The following is a 16,362-nucleotide window of genomic DNA, read 5'->3' as shown; positions in this document are numbered from 1 at the left end:
TGAAGGTAAATTAATTAAGACTGCCCAAACCAGGCACACCTACTGTATAGTAGTTAGAAAACACTACGTACCATTTTACAGTATATATCATGAATGAAGTATATTTTAGAAATAAAACAAGAGATCTTCAGTCTTTCCTGGACTCAAGACATTGACTACAGGTGTAAAATACCACTGCCAACAACCAAGATCATGCAGTTCCTCAGATTTGAGAGACTTGTCAGAGGACAGTGATATAACTTGCATCACAATCTCCAGTGAAGGTAACCAAACTAGAATGACATGACAGAGGCAGAGAGGGATGGGGCTATTGGCTTATTAGTCTTTCCTGAACCTTAACAGGGTGATGTTAAGCTGACATTCTGCATCTAAACAAGATCAGGGGGAAAAGAAAGCATGGAGATATCTACATGCATGTCGGAAGGGCATATCAATAGCTAGCAACCTTACAGGCATTTCATCCACCTACTCTCTCCGCTGTTAGGAGGCCTCTGGTCTGAGTGAAAACAAATGAAGTGGATAACAGAAAGGGAATGCATGCAAGTTCTTGTTAGAAGAACAAGTACCAGACTACATTAATTGTATAATTGAAGTCCAAAGAGAACATGAAGGACTATATAAAGGGGTGTTTGTAATGTGAACAAGGAAATACTTTTGCTCCAATCAACTTTAACACTTTACTTGAAAGCAAATTTTCAAATTGGGGAACTTGAGAGCTCTCAAAATTCCATCCTAAATGGTCATTCTTTATGCACCAGGCATTGGTTATCATTAGACTATTTGACCAGAGCTATGCAAGCACAATGCAGCCAAATCTAAATGTCTTCAACTGGGATCCACCTCAAACACCATTCAGGCAAAATCTCTGGATTGCAGCCAAGAACATGCAACTCATTCACAACCTCCCCCCCCCCCCCCCCCCCCCCAGCCCTTGACCAATTTCAGCAACGACTGAATATGTGGGAAACAAAGTAGTTCACCCAACATCTGTGGATGGAATAGTAAAGCCAACATTTATTCCCAAATGCCAGTCTGTTTTCATTGTCTCAACAGTATCGCATATGGCGTCTCATATCACATCAAATTAAAAAAAACTGTACCTTTCTCGTAAACACAGGGACTGGAGTACTAGACTTCCATAGGCCTCACTGAATATAAAGAGAGCCTTGGCGCTTGTGCTGGGATCAACAAATTTCTTTCTTGCTTCCACTGCAGTGAAAAGTTTCTCAGCAATCTGCTCTGGGAAGCCAATTAGTGAGTCAACATGTTGAATATTGTCAGCTATAAAAGCAAGTACCCCATCAAAAAGTGACTTGGGAGAGTAGCGAAGATTTCCTTCTTTTGTGTAAGTGAAGACAATGTGATCAGTCCGGTAAGTACTAGGCTTGTCCCCATCTTCAATGCACAGATTAACAGTGAATCCCTTTTGAAATAGTCGCACTGACTTGGATCTTCCACTGGTTACATTTAAGCTTGATGCTCCATTTAACAGACGCAGCCGACCCTGTTCACGCACATAAATAGGTCCAAATTCAAATGCAGGACTTGTACTGGTGAGCAAAGACATTGGAATGCAATCTGAAAAAATGAGAGATATTATTCTTTTACAACCTGTATTTCCATATTTCCTTAAGATACAGAAGAACATTGAGTCAATGCGAGTTGTCAGTGGTCCTATCAGTTCCATTCCACAACTTATTCCACCTACAATTTGTTCTTTCACAGTTATGTCCAATGACAGCCCTTCACTCTCCTAGCAGACAAGTAACTCACCCATCATCACATCGTTAGAACATGGAAAGAAACTGCAGCACCTTGGGGAAACACATGTAATCACACAGAGAATGTTCTATGCATAGTATTGCTCTTACTACACACACAGCAATAGAGGGCAGAGTTAAGTCTATGCTGCTGGAGTGCAAGACATTTTCAAGTTTGATCTTGAAGCACAAAGAAATTGAACCCCAAAGTTCAAGCTCAAAATTCAAGGCAAGCTTTTAAGAAATTATATCTTATCAATTTGATTCCATGTAGCTGAAACCTATTAGGAGTGGGGAATTGAGTGTCAGTCACCGAAAGTCAAGATATGATCAAGTTCCTCTAGTCTAACTACGCCATAGTGACACACACTAAAGCTCTCTCTGCAATGCTTAATAAAAAAACCTAGACCTGAATAGTAGTGCACTTTGGAGCCATGGAATGTCTCGTCTGTTCCCCTATCACTATTGCTCTGCCTTCCCTGCTGAACCTCAGATTCAGCCACAATACCATTGACCTGGCTACGCTGCTGTGCCCCGATAGGTCACCCCTCCAGCAGTATCCAACGGAGTAAACATTACTGGGAGGAATGACCAAGGGCTGTCGCTTCCCTTTACCTCTCCTGATGGTTGTCCAGCTATGAGCAGCCCGTACCTTAGGTATGATGAGTTCACTAACATTTTTGTCTTTGGACAATTCTAACTATGTCCAGCTCCAGCTCCTTCAAATAATCAGTCAGGCTGGGTGCACTTTGAGGCCTCACTTGGGAGTATTGTGAGCAGTTCTGGGCCCCTTATCTAAAAAAAAAGGTGTGCTGACATTGGAGATTGTTCAGAGGAGGTTCACAAGAATGATTCCAGGAATGAAAGGATTATCATATAAGGAGCATTTCATGGTTCTGGGCCTGTATTTGCTAGAATCTAGAAAACTGAGACGCAATTCCACCAGCCGGAGGATGGTGGTGGTGGAGGAAAACTGGTCAGGTCTATTGTTAAGAAAGAAGCAGAGAGTGGGGGGAGGGGGAGGTGAAAACATGTTTGGTGGTAGGATCCCATTGAAGAGATGCAGAGGCTTGTGCAACGGTGGGTAAGAATTCCTCTTTTCTGGAGATCTGGGAGTGGGGACGGGGGTAGCGGGAGGTGGAGGCTGGGACGGGGGCAGCGGGAGGTGGAGGTGCGGACGGTGGGAGGGTTGAAGAGTTAGGGCCCAAAGGCTAAAAGGTGCAGGAGTATGGTAAACAAGGAAGGCGATAATAAAACGGTGCCAGATGGATGTTTTGCGGATTATGTATGCGAGTATAGTAGTAGCTAGATAAAGGGAGAGTGAGGAAGTCAGGAAAATGGGGCTGGAAACGGGTTATATAAAAAATAAAAAACAATTACAGTGGCGGTGGAGTAAAGCTTACCCAAAAATGGAAAATTCAGTGTTTATACCACGGAATTGTAGACTACGCCTTTAGCCACACCCTGGCAGTGGAGAAGGCCGAGAATCGACAGGTCAGCATGGGAACAGGGAAGGGGGTTGAAATTGGATCCAACTGGGAGCACAGAACGGCCATTGTGGACGGAGCGATGGCGCCACTTCACAATCTGAAAGAAACTCCTGAAAAGATTCAATTTTTCCTCTTTAATTGCTCGCCTTGCAAACAACATTCAGGTGTCTGCTTACTTTCAGGATATCCCAAGGCCAAGCTGCAACCACGACTCCTTCTGTTAACAGGGGTCCGGAACCATCAGTCTGCTGTCGGGACGGGCGGGCAGATTATTGGAAAGGACCGGAAGTGCATGGTTGTTGTGGTAACGGCGAGAGAGCGATGAGGCAGGACTTTGGTGTGGCGGATGCGGGGACGAAGCTGGTTTTAGCGACATCAGGCGATGAGAAACATCCGCCGGAGAACATTATCGATGGGTAAGAAGTGTACTTGTCACCCTGGGAAGAGAAAACTGCGGGCAGCATCCAGGGTAAACTTCTGAGCATCGAGTGACGACTCCATCAATCCAATCTGCTGCTCACCGTCCCCGGAGCTGCACTTCGCTTGCTCTGCGTTACCTGATCGGATCTGGCCATATTCTAACCAGAGTCTCTAGCATGTATCCTTAAAAACCAAGCCAACGCCGGTCGATTTGCTTTCCTCCATGTAACTATGCAGGGAATTTTCAACCATGTTGAATTGCTATATCTATAATTTGATCTTGAATATCCTTGAAGTACTGCCTCTAGGGAAGAATCGAAGGGTAATCCCCAATTATATTTATAATTTCCTAGCAATTATTGCAAACAATAAAAAGTATGGTGTTTGGAATACCTACTATTTCTCATTTTACTTGCAGTAATACAGAAACGTTTTGGATTACAACAGGAATGTTCCCACAAGAATTCATCATACGTTTTCCCGAGGTTGTCCAAATAAATTGTGTAAAAATCCACTGTTACAATGGTAAGATCTTTATCTTAGAATCAGATTTATTATTACTGATCAATGTCGTTAAATGTTTTATGGCAGCATTGCAAGACATCAAAAATTACTATCAGTTACAATAAAAAAAAGTGGAACGGTTCAAAGGAGGAATAGTGAGGGACTGTTTATGGGTTTCTGGAGAATTCAGAAATCTGGTAACCGAGGGGAAGAAGCTGTTCCTAAATGTTGAGTGTGCGCCTTCAGGCTCCTGTACCTCCTCCCTGATAGTAGTAATGAGGAAAGGGCATTACAACTTTTATGTAGCCTCATTTGATCCTCAGAATCAGGTTTAATATTACTGGCATATGTTGTAAAATTTGTTATTTTGTGGCAGCAGTACATTGCAATATATAATAATAACTATAGATTACAATAAATATACATTAAAAAAACTAATGAAGTAGCACAAGAGAGGGGGAGGTATTGAGGAAGCTTCATTGGTTTATTGTCAGTTCAGAAATCTGAAGGCAGAAGGGAAGAAGTTGTTTCTAAAACAATGAGTGCATGTCTTCAAGCTCCTGTACCACCTCCTTGATGTTAGCAATGAGAAGAGGGCATGTCCTGGCTGATGCCGATCCTTAATGATGGATGCTACCTTTTGAAGGTGTCCTGGATGCTTGGGAGGTTAATGAGAGGGAGGTACTTTTGAAGCTTCTTCACGTACTGAGATGATTATATTTAATGCTGAGCTGTAATCAGTAAACAGCAGCCCAACGTACCTATTGCTGTTGTCCACGTGGTTCAAAGCCAAGTGGAAGGTCAATGAGTTTGCATCCACTGTAGATCTGCCGTAGTGCCAGGCAAATTGCAATAGGTTCAGGTCCTTGCTCAGGCAGGAGGTAACTCTAGCCATGATCAACCTTTCAAAGCTCCATCACAGATTTTTCTGAAATCACAACCCTACGAGTAATTTGTCGTGTGTGCTGTAGGTAATTTGTTTTGCACCTTGGCTACAGAGGAATGCTGTTTCATTTGGCTATATTTGTTTATGCTTGAATAATAATTGGACTTGAACTTGTCTGTTACCAGATGATATTTTTTGCAATGAAAAGACTATTTAACCCAAATTTCTACATGTGTGCGGTTTAGTTGGAGAAAGCTTTTAACACATAGTCCTTAACTGAAAATTAACTTTCTTGTATTTTTCATCGTGGGTGGCAAGTAATTTCAGATCCTCCAGGATAACAAATTTCAGTTTGATTTCCTATTCCAGTCCGCAGGCTTAGTATCGAGAAAAATTCAGAAAAGGATCCTGTGGACTTTGAACCTTTAGCTAAAAGTGGTAAGGGCATTCAATAAACCTTTAAGTCATTAGAGTTATGAGAATAAATTGTTCTATCCAATTCACCTGGTAGGTTTCATCTTTTGGTGATTTATTTTGTCTAAATAGAACTTGAACATGCTGAGGAACAGCTTCAATTAGAAGAATTTGCTGTAAGTACTTTTTCAAGTTGCTGTATTGCTCAATATGGAATGATTATAGATCGAGAGTTCAACAGAGAAGAAAGGAGCTGTGTCAACCTCAGATAATTTCCCTTTAGGCACAACCATTCAGGTTACTATTGTGGCATTATATGAAATTATGGGGGGTGGGGGGAGAGTTGATTTGCATGCAAGAGAGAATAGATTACAGAGAAATAAGTTCAGAACATGACTGACAGGAATGCTTTGACATAAACACATGAGCTGAATGACTTACATTTTACAAGAAAATATGAGAAGCTTATAATAAAAAAACTATAGCTCTCCCAGTGGTAGAAAGTGTAGTTTGAAGAATGCTGTACTGTGATGTTATTACTGAAATGTTACACTGTGTTGTAATAGCTGTTGAATGGTTCAGAACAATTTAAGCAAGTTCTACTGCTCACCAAGATGAGAAGTATATTAAAACAAAGATCCCAAAATCTAATAAATATAAATGACTCTTTCCCCCCCCCCCAACTTAGAACTTTGTGGCTGTTTGAGTAATACTAGCTGAAAAATTGAGATACAGGGTAAAAGAATAAAATACACTTGGAAAATATGAAGAAAGGTAAATAAACAGATGTATTTACATTTTATCTATGTCTTGTTTCTTGACATACACAGATAAAGTGGCTTTATTTTATCAAAATGTAATTTCATCCCTCAGTAATATAGGGGTACAAGAGTTGAAATGCAAAATATTTAATTGAAATACTGTTGTTACATTAATTTACAGGCTTGCTCTTAAAACCAATTTGGTTTTACTCTTATGAAAAGGTGGATTATGCTGTGCATCAGCATTCAGAATCTAGCTTCTTTTACAATCATTAGAGATAGTCAACTTTGAAATTTGTTTTTACCCTGAACATGAATTTTCTGGTATAGTTCAATAGACTGTAACAGGAACTCCTGGCAGCTTGCACTAACTAGATTGTTGTTTCTTTTGTTGTACTAGTTGTAACAAACTAATTGAACATAGAAAAGGGCTCATATGTAGTTTTCTGCACTTGACTTAAGCTACTGAAGCAGCATCTTATTTTAAAGTGAATTAAAGAAATTTTTCTTTGCAGCTGGATGGAACAAGGGCAACACATCTACGATTTGTTATTAAATCAGCTTTTGACCATTTTGTATCAGTACACAAGGTGACAGTAGAAGGTACAGAGGAAGTCACTTAAGTCCAAAGAACACAACTGTTAACTTTGTAAAGGGGAAAGATTGAATTGTGAAGTCCAGGTTTGTTAAGAATGTAAATACCTTCTATTGTATTTTAATTGTTAATTGCTTATTCTTCTGAATAAACTTATTGCCTTTATTGGTCAATCTGAATGGCGCATTGAAACAGCTTTATAATAATTTGGATATAACAACAAAATTTCACCCCTTTTAAATGATCTGTTAAATACATATATATGCAAAGTATGTGTGGAGTAATTGTTTAATAGTTCAGAATAAAAAAACTTCATCCACAGATTTAAATGTTCTTAGCCATATTTCACAACATTAGACTACAGCCTTAATTTTGGCAGCAATCTTCATAAATAACATAGCTAAAATCATCACACCTCTTGTGGCTGATGTTCCAAATTCCTTAAATGCTAAGTGAAGCTGAATAATCGTTATGATTGGGTTTTTAAATTCTATAAATTTGAAAAATGGATGGAAAAGAAACAGGAAAATAAGATTTGTTAACATGAGAAATGGGTAAAATGCTAGAAGGATGAGATAATGGGCACTTAAAATATGAATGCAATTAGACAAAGTTGGCATGGATTTCTGGAAAGGAAATCATCTGACTAATGTACTAGATTACACTGCAAACTTGTTTAAAAATAAAAAGTAAAAATAGTGGAAAGCCAATGGATGTGCTGTACATTAATTTTCAGATCATTTTTGAAGGCAAAGGTTAGAATGTAAAATTAAAGAGCATAATTATTGGAATAATGGCATGATCAAAAATTGGTTGACAAATGTCACAATTGGAATAAAATGACTGGCAATAATACGGTAATTATAAATAGCACCATGATCAGTATCTGGGCCTTAGCTCCACAATATATCAATGATTTAGAGGAGGGACAAAATTGTGAATTGCAAAGAGGCTCGAGGTGATTTAGAGTTTGAACAAGTGCACAAAGAATTGGCAGATGCATGCAACATTCATAATTCTGAAGTTGTCCACTTTAGTTAAAGAGAAAATGGTGGTGAATTATGTGGTAAGAGGTAGCATTGGGGATGCAGGGATACAAATAAAATTCATTTTCAGGAATCTTTTTTTTCATTTGTTAGTATTGTCAAATTGAATGTTTCAGAAAGCAGTAATTTATCAAGCATATCCCACCACCAGCTTTAACTGAAAATTTTCAGTTTAAACTTTTAGAAAATTAGTACAATTTATATTAAAACATAAAATCCAAAGTTACCTTTCCTCATTTTCAAACTATCATATCCCAGTCACAGCAATTCAAACTGAGAAAATTATCAAGATGGAAATGAAAACTATTCAGATCAATTTACAATTAGGCTTGATTATTTGAAAAAGTCAAAGAAATCTTTCTCAGTAGATTATACCAGTACTGAAAACTCTGCCAACACATGGTTTAACTTAGGTTTTGCAAAATTAATCGTACTTCTTCTGGTTTGTATCCCGAAGGTCCCATGTTGCCCTGAAATACATGTAAATATATGGTTATGAGAAATTAAGCACCATTACTGCCAAAGATTGACAGTGTTTTGATCTGCCTTGTCTGATTCATACCTGTGACAAATCAATTTGTTTCACTCTTCTCCTCAGTAACATTTTATTCCATGATTACTGCTAGAAACACATGTCTTTTCTGAGTCTGTAACCCTGAAATTCCATTTTATGACAAATTAATAGAAAATAATGGCAATTTAATGTGCTGGGTGGGGGGGGGGGGGGGGTGGTGTTATTGGGGATAAGTTTCCACTACCTATTAAATGCTCCTAATGGTTTGCATCCCAAATGGTCTCTGACAACTAAGTCCAGCTCCTGGCCTTCACGTGTGGCTTAGCTACGAAGCCGGGTGGAACAGTTTCTAATGGCAAGAGAAGTGGCAAAGGCGGGTTACTGGTGCCTTAAAACCAGTTGCTCTGGGCAGATAGGGCTCGTTACCCATGGTTAGCATCTCACCTAGAAGGAAAACCCTGATCTCAAACCGCCTGTGTTGTGGCTACGCCCACTCATGGGGAAGGCTTCGGGAATAAACCCCAAAGAGAAATCTGAGGCTGAGGTCCCTAAGGCAGTCCTATGTTGAGTTCAATACTGACTAACAATTCCTGTGATGCAGCTGGTGTCAAGCTGTATCAGTTTCTGCCGTTCCTTTGGATTCATCAGCTGCATAGAGAGGGGGAGCTGCTGCGTGGACAACAGCTTCCTCTCCATATTGTACTGTCCTGGCTTGTGTATCATGTAGACAGCTAGGATGCAACATCCATGGTCAGCCTTGACCAACGAAGGCCTCACTCACTGTATATTCATTGTGACAATAGCATTAACAAAATGCAAAAGCCAGTTATTCAAAAGGATTTTGAAACAGTATTTTGCTATTTGGTACAGTTTTCTTTATACTTGAGCAAGTTAATTCTACTGGTAAACTAGGATTGAAAACAAAACAACTTTTATTAGAAAAACACATGTACAGAACCACATAACATAGGAGCAGAATTAGGCCATTAAGTCCATTGAGTCTGCTCCAGCATTCCATCTTGGCTGATTTATTATCCCTCTGAGCCCCATTCTTCTACCCTCTCCCTGTAACCTTTGATATCCTTACCAATCAAGAACCTATCAAACTCTGCTTTAAATATACAAAATGATTTGGCCTCCACAGCCATATAAAGCAATAAAATTACAGTTTCACCACTCACTGGCTGAAGAGCTTCCTCCTCATCTCTGTTCCAAAGGGACAATCTTCTATTCTGAGGCTGTGCCCTCTGGGTCCTAAAGTCCCCCCAATATAAGAGACATTCTCCCCAGTTCCACTCAATCTAGGCCTTTTAATATTCGATAGGTCTCAATGAGATCTCCCCCCATCATTCTTTTAAAATCCAGTGAGTACAGTTCATCACATTTTTTGACAATTTTATTTTTGGAAACCATTGACTTTATTTTCCCCTCACCTTTCTCATATTTACACAATCTTCCCTTTTCAGTTTTTCATTCAATCACAAAAGACATGCACAAAATGTAAAATTCCATGTTTATATTTTCCCCAATTTAGAAAGATCAATTGTGAATTTTCTCAACTGTGCTATTTCAGGCTTGCTAGCTTCTGGCACCATGCCAAGTCCAAAGACCATCCCTTACCTTGCTTACATCCTCCTCTAATCAGAGAGAAAATACAATCAGTTGAGAAGCAAAGGCACTTGGGAGTCCTTGTGCAGGATTCCCTAAAGGTTAATTTGCAGGTTGAGTCTGGTGAGCAAGCAAATGCAATGTTAGCATTCATTTCAAGAGGACTAGAATATAAACGCAAAGATGCAGTGTTGAAGCTTTATAAAGCATTGATGAAGCCTTACTTGAAGTATTGTGAGCAGCTTTGGGCCCCTTTTCTTTGAAAGGATGTGCTGAAACTTGAGTTCAAAGGAGGTTCACAAAAAGGATTACAGGATCGAATGGCTTCTCAAACTAAGAGTGTCTGATGGCTGTGGGCCTGTATTCACTGGAATTCAGAAGAACGGGGTGGGTGGGGGGGGGATCCTCATTGAAACCCATCAAATAGTGGAAAGGCCTTGATAGACTGAATGTGGAGAGGATGTTTCTTATGGTGTGAGAGTCTTAAGACCAGAGAACACAACTGCAGAATAGAGGGGCATCCTTTTAGAATGGAGATGAGGAATTGCTTTAGCCAGAGGGTGGTGAATCTGTGGAATTATTTGCCACAGGCTGCTGTAGAGGCCATCTTTATATATTTTTAAGGCAGAAGTTGATAGATTCTTAATTGGTCAGGGCACGAAGGGATATGGGGAGAAGACTGGAGATAGGGTCCGAGAGGAAAATTGGATCAACCATGATGAAATGGTGGAGCAAACTCAATGGGCCAAATGGCCTAATTCTGCTCCTATATCTTATGGCCTTATCAATTTTTTAAATTTAATTAATTTGTTTGCTTAGTAGGCCTTCCGGCCCTTTGAACCATACCACCCAGCAATCCCCCAATTTAAACCTATCCCAATCATGGTACAATTTACAATGACCAAATACCCTACCAACTGGTACATCTTTGAACTGTGGGGGAAAACCACGTGGTATGAGGAGAACGTGCAAACTCCTTGCAAGCAGCAGTGGGAATGACGTGGATAAAAACCAGACTTTTTATATTTGAAATTTATTTTCATTAGGGGCAGCACAGTGGCTTATAATTTAGTGCAACACTGTTATAGTGCCAGTGATATGGGATCACTTCCTGCTGCTGTCTGCAAGGAGTTTGTACATTCTCCCCATGACCATATAGGTTTCCTCCCACATTCCAACGATGTGTCCAATTAACCACCCAACTGGGTGTTACTGTGCAGTGCGGGTTGTTGGGCAGAAGGGCCTATTACTGTGCTGTATCTCTAAATAAATAATTTAGCTGATCCAGTATTAACCAACTCCCTCAGGAACAGGTAGGGTATGAATTACAGTGCATTAGCCTTTGCATTGTACTTGGGTAAACAAAATGTCTGATAAAAGACTAGCAGTGAAGCTACTAATTTTGGATTACGGATGGATTTAACATACAAAGTAACCCTTGAGTTTCAGGATATTCAGTTACCTTGTAAATGATTTTGCCATTGAGCACCACGTATAGTCTCTCTGGCAGGGCTCCATATTTAGCACAAGTCATATTATCCATAGAGTCAACTACCATTGGACAGCGAGGCTCCTCTTTTAGCAAGATCTTTGCTGCACTGATACGATCATTTAATGTTTGATGTTTTTTAATATCCACATTGTTCTTGAATGCCCAGCCATCTGAAACAAGTAATAAAATTAAGCAATCAATATAAAGGACCTCACAAAAATTGTCATTTTTGTTTGGAGATAAAAACAGAGGATGATTTATAATGAAACATTTGCGAAGGTGCTAAATAAATGATTGAAAAGCCAAGGGTATTATTAAGGTAAAAGATAAAACAGGCAGTAATAATAGTAAGATGACAAAAAACTTGGTTTTACATTTCCACCAGTTATAGATTTCACTCACATCTCTAAGAAAGATAGTTGTGGTTACAAATCATTTTAACACTTGGACTAAAATACAACAGCCATACCTCAGCAGTGTCCCCAGCCCAACCATCTTCAACAGCTTCACTTATGATCTCCTTTCTATGAGATGGTTAGTGGAGATGATTGCTGGCAATTGTACGGTATTCAATTCCATTTACAACTTCAGTAAATAAAGTAGTTAAGATCTGCATGGAGCAAGACCTGGACAATGTGCAGGTATGAGTTGATAAGTAGCATGTAACAGTCACACCACAAAAGTGCCAAGCAATCACCATCTCCATTTGAGAGAATTGTCACTATTGCAGGGTTCCACACCATCAACCTTCAAGGGAGACTGACTAAAAACTTAGTTTTTAAATAAATTGTGTGGCTCAAGGAGCAACTCAAAGACAGGGGATCCGAGATGCCAAAGCTTTTAAACATCTGCAAGGCCCAAGTCAAAAGAGCAATGAAATATCTTACCTCCTTTGATGCAAGCTCAGTATCATACAGGACAAAGCAAACTACTTAGCTGACGTACCTCTGGTACCAAAATAGCAGTACAGTGCCATCTAAAAAAATGTTCTGCAGTTACTTGCCTAATCTCACCTGAAAGCAGCTCCAAAACATATGACCTCTACCACTAAGCTTGACAAGAGTAGCAAGCATATGAGGACACCACCTGCAGGTTCCCCTTTAGGTCACACATATCCTACCTTGGAAGTATATTTTTAAAAATGTCATTTTCAATATGCCAGAAACCCATGATCACTAGAATGGCTGGTTCAGGGAGCTGAATAATCTTGCCGACAAGTGTTTGTGTTTTCACTTTAACATTAAAATTATGTACAACTTACATTGTCTGAATCTACATGCCTATGATGCTGCTGTAAGCTTTTCACTGTTCTCGTACCTCACCATACTTGTGCATAGGACAACAAACTTGACTTGACCACCACCTTCCCAAGAGTAATTGGTGAGCATGGATAAGCAGCTTTGTGCATACCGAAGATACAGCTTTAAACTGGTATGCAAGAGTAGCAAAACACAAGAAAGGCTGTCTTTCTCTGGAAATCTATTCATACCTGTAGCATGTGCTTCTTCAATGTAGACAATCAGAAAATCAGCCACAGATTTGAAGTCTTTGACAAGTTTTTTGAACTCATCAAATTGGAAAAGAAATGGGGGTCAGGAGCAACTTCCAAAATTCAACACTAGTGGTCGATTATCTAGGGGGAGAAAGTAAATCTATTTAAAATAAAGCTCTGGACATACAATTTATAAATGTTACCTGTCAAAGAAGATCACATTGGATGGATAATATGAAAATAATACATGATGAGACCATAACCAAAGAACTCAGAAAGGTATTTTGCATTTTTCAGAGATTCAGAACAATTGGGAAATACAACTGAAAGAAAAAAGTATTTATTCATCTTATACATAATGAATTACCTTGCTCTTTCACAGTTGGCGCACAAGTTATGAAAGAATAGGACATACAGAAAACAATCAAGGTTGTGGAGAATACAGCTGAAAGTGGGATTAATTGGACAGTTTTTAAGGTGATATATTTTAAAGCATCAATTTAGAGACAAGAGAAAGTCTGCAGATTCTGAAAATCCGAGCAACACACAAAATGCTGGAGGAACTCAGCAGGCCAGGCAGCATCTACAAAAAAAAAGCACAATTGACAGGACTGGGGGGGGGGGGGGGGGAAGTTTATTAGATTTGAAAGATGGGGAAGGGGAGAGAGAAGTGCCAGGCCATAGGTGAAACCTGGAGGGGGAGGGATGAAGCAAAGAGCTGGGGAGTTGATTGGTGAAAGAGAAGACCCTAGAAGAAAAAAAGGTGGTGGGGGGGGGGGGGAAGAGGTGCACCAGAGCAAGAAAATGGGTGGGCAAGGAGATAACATGAGAGGGCAAAAAAGGCGATGGCAAATTGTGAAGGGGCGGGGAAGAAGAGGCATTACTGGAAATTTGAAAAATCGGTAGTCATGCCACCAGGTTGGAGGCTACCCTAACGGAATTCAAGGTTTTGTTCCTCCAACGCAAGTTTGGCCTCATCCTGAGAGTAGAGGAGGCCCTGGATGGACATATGGGAATGGGTAGTGGAATTAAAATGAGTGGCCACTGGGAGATCATGCTTGTTCTGGCGGACGGAGCGTAGATGCTTGGCGAAGCAGTCTCCCAATCTACGTCGGGTCTCACTGCTATACGAGAGGCTACACCGGGAGCATCGAACACAGTAAATGACCCCTACAGACTCACAGATGAAGTTTTGCCTCACCTGGAAGGACTATTTGAGGTCTTGAATGGTAGTGAGGGAGGAAGTGTTGGGGCAGGTGTAACACTTGTTCCGCTTGCAAGGGTAAGTGCCAGTGGGGAGGGACGAATGGATAAGGAGTCGCGCAGGGAGCCATCCCGGCGGAAAGCAGAAAGTGAACGTGTGGGGGTGGGAAAGATGGAGGAGGCGGTAGTTCCGGAGAATTATGTGCTGGACGCGGAGGCTGGTGGGGTGGTAGGTGAGGACAAGAAGAGCCCTATCCCTAGTAGGGTGGCGGGAGGATGAGAAAAGAGCAAACGTGCGCTAAATGGAAAAGATAGGGTCAATTTCGGTTTATGATTCCATAAGTATAAAGATATATAATCAAGCATGAGGAAAATTGCTAAAATAATAATTCCTCCAAAGCAAATCACTAAGGAATTTAAGTTATTGTAACAACCACATGCAATTACCTCAGACCTGGGTAACATACAAAAATGGAGATTTGTGCCCACAGAGTATTTACTGGAGATTGTTGCTACATATTTTATGGGCCAATTCAACCTCCATGTAATAAAAACACCATTGGCCCAAGGAGGAATCTTAAGAACAACGTTCATCTTATTTAAACTTAAAGCCTTTTTATATAATCTAACACGACAAAGTAACAGAACCTGTTCCAGTTTTAAGTGAAGATACTACCGCCATCCTTAGCTCTTCCCATTTATTTGTTCTCCTTCAACCCTGTAATCGTCCAAAATATACAATGTTTCCAATTTTTAATTCAATCGCTCAAAAACATTGATGGATCTGTCTTCAGCGCCTAAACTCTGGAACTACCACTTTGAAATTCTCCCTCACTTTCTTGCTCCAAGACATTCTCTGCAACTAAATGCTAATGTGGCTGCCTGAGATTTCGTTTGATCTTGCTCGTTTTTAGCGCCTGAAAGGCACTCGAAATACAAGTTTTTGTTTTTAAAAAAAATATAGAGCATGCTCCATTGCTCAAAGCTAGCGAAATGCAGCTTGGTTATAGCTACTGTATTCTATAGAGGGAGGAATTACTCAAGACAGCGGTTCGGCAGTGAAGAACAGGACTTTGTTGCATAAAAACACGCTGAGTAAGGCTTGTATTTTGATAAATCTGATAAAGAGAAAAGTCGAACATGGAATGGCGCACCATTTGGTGGAGCCCTGTTGGACAACAAAAGCCTTAAAGTAATTTTCCTTTCTTAAAACCAATGCCCCAAATTACGTTTTTTTTGTTTGTCCCATTGAAACGCTTTTGAACGTTTGTCTACACATAAACGAGCTGTTATTAGAAAATTCAGCTTCATGTGTTTGACTTTTGGCCACCAACAAGATACAGTTTAGATTTACGTGTTGTCTGCCCTTGGGTATTTCGAATCCAAGCCAGTCAGAATATGCTTTCAATAAAGAATTACGTAACATTTAAAATACATATTACAGAGATCAAATGCACTTGTTGAACTCTCAAAAATACATTACTGTTTTCACAAGCCTTTAATGCAATTACGTATAACTGATACAAACCCTTCGAGAAATCAAGCAGTCGATGTTCTTTGTTGTCGAAGTCAATAACTCGTGTATTGGGAGCAAAGGCGCCTTCGAAAGCTTCATCTCCAATATTTGTCAATAGATTTTTGGCCACTGCTTTCACAGTGTTGAAACTGAAAAATGTTGGACCCCAGTCTTCGTATTTGAATTTTGGATTTTGAGTCATGGATGTTTTCAACCCAAATTTCAGCATCACCTTCTTCACGGTTTCAGGAAAGAGAAGCATCATAAATTTACCAATTAATGCTTGCAAACAAAAAAATATTAGCCAGCCCAAACTCTTGGCGTACACAACTAATTTCCTCATATCTGCACAGAGCTAGCTGCGCCAGCGCACAGAAAATGCTATGAGAGCGGGTATTTATACTTACGCAAGATATGTCATTCTCTTTGACCCTGGCTGGGCGGAAGCATTTAAAGAGATTTCAAAATCTAAATCAATGTATTGAAGATCAACGAAAAAAATAGTAGAATATACTACTTCATTATAAGTAAGTTTTAAAAAGTAGAGCCCAGAAAAAAAACAGCTATTTTGTCTGTTGCACTTTGAGACGGTGCAGGAGTATTGTTCAGGTGTAGGTGGTGAATTATTTGTCGGCATATTAAAGTCTGTGAGGAGTGATTT

At 39.9% G+C, this 16,362-nt stretch overlaps 3 protein-coding genes across 5 annotated transcripts in view; 1 reads left to right on the top strand and 2 right to left on the bottom strand.

Annotated features, from left to right (window-relative positions):
• The window catches only part of lrrc42 (leucine rich repeat containing 42), a 32,460-nt gene extending 28,935 nt beyond the window's left edge, over nt 1-3,525 (bottom strand). The window contains exons 1-2 of one of the 2 annotated variants that reach the window (XM_073063354.1): nt 3,427-3,525; nt 1,101-1,578 (exon numbers count right to left, since the gene is read on the bottom strand). In XM_073063354.1, coding sequence (XP_072919455.1) covers nt 1,101-1,567 — 467 coding nt within the window. In that variant the 5' untranslated portion in view covers nt 1,568-1,578; nt 3,427-3,525. Of the gene's footprint in view, nt 1-1,100; nt 1,579-3,163 lie in introns of both variants that reach the window. The other variant, XM_073063353.1, reaches the window with a different exon arrangement.
• Nucleotides 2,731-7,009, top strand: hspb11 (heat shock protein, alpha-crystallin-related, b11). 2 transcript variants are annotated; one of them, XM_073063360.1, is made up of 6 exons: nt 2,731-2,840; nt 3,433-3,666; nt 4,089-4,195; nt 5,430-5,498; nt 5,607-5,650; nt 6,751-7,009. In XM_073063360.1, exons 1-6 carry the CDS (start codon nt 2,821-2,823, stop codon nt 6,856-6,858), a joined length of 582 nt encoding a protein of 193 aa, XP_072919461.1. In that variant the 5' UTR covers nt 2,731-2,820; the 3' UTR covers nt 6,859-7,009. The 2 variants fall into 2 exon arrangements, with proteins under 2 accessions (XP_072919461.1, XP_072919460.1); XM_073063359.1 differs by having other exon boundaries at nt 2,783-2,844.
• Nucleotides 7,010-7,104: 95 nt separating this feature from the next.
• Nucleotides 7,105-16,094, bottom strand: dio1 (iodothyronine deiodinase 1). The gene is made up of 4 exons (XM_073063361.1): nt 15,714-16,094; nt 12,980-13,123; nt 11,461-11,660; nt 7,105-8,346 (listed from the first exon to the last, which is right to left on the bottom strand). Exons 1-4 carry the CDS (start codon nt 16,042-16,044, stop codon nt 8,281-8,283), a joined length of 741 nt encoding a protein of 246 aa, XP_072919462.1. The 5' UTR covers nt 16,045-16,094; the 3' UTR covers nt 7,105-8,280.
• Nucleotides 16,095-16,362: the final 268 nt, after the last annotated feature.

This window comes from Hemitrygon akajei, chromosome 12 (genome assembly GCF_048418815.1).
Source record: "Hemitrygon akajei chromosome 12, sHemAka1.3, whole genome shotgun sequence".
Classification (NCBI taxonomy): Eukaryota; Metazoa; Chordata; class Chondrichthyes; order Myliobatiformes; family Dasyatidae; genus Hemitrygon; species Hemitrygon akajei.
Note: the sequence above shows the minus strand (reverse complement) of the source record. Positions and strands in the feature narration are given on the sequence as shown.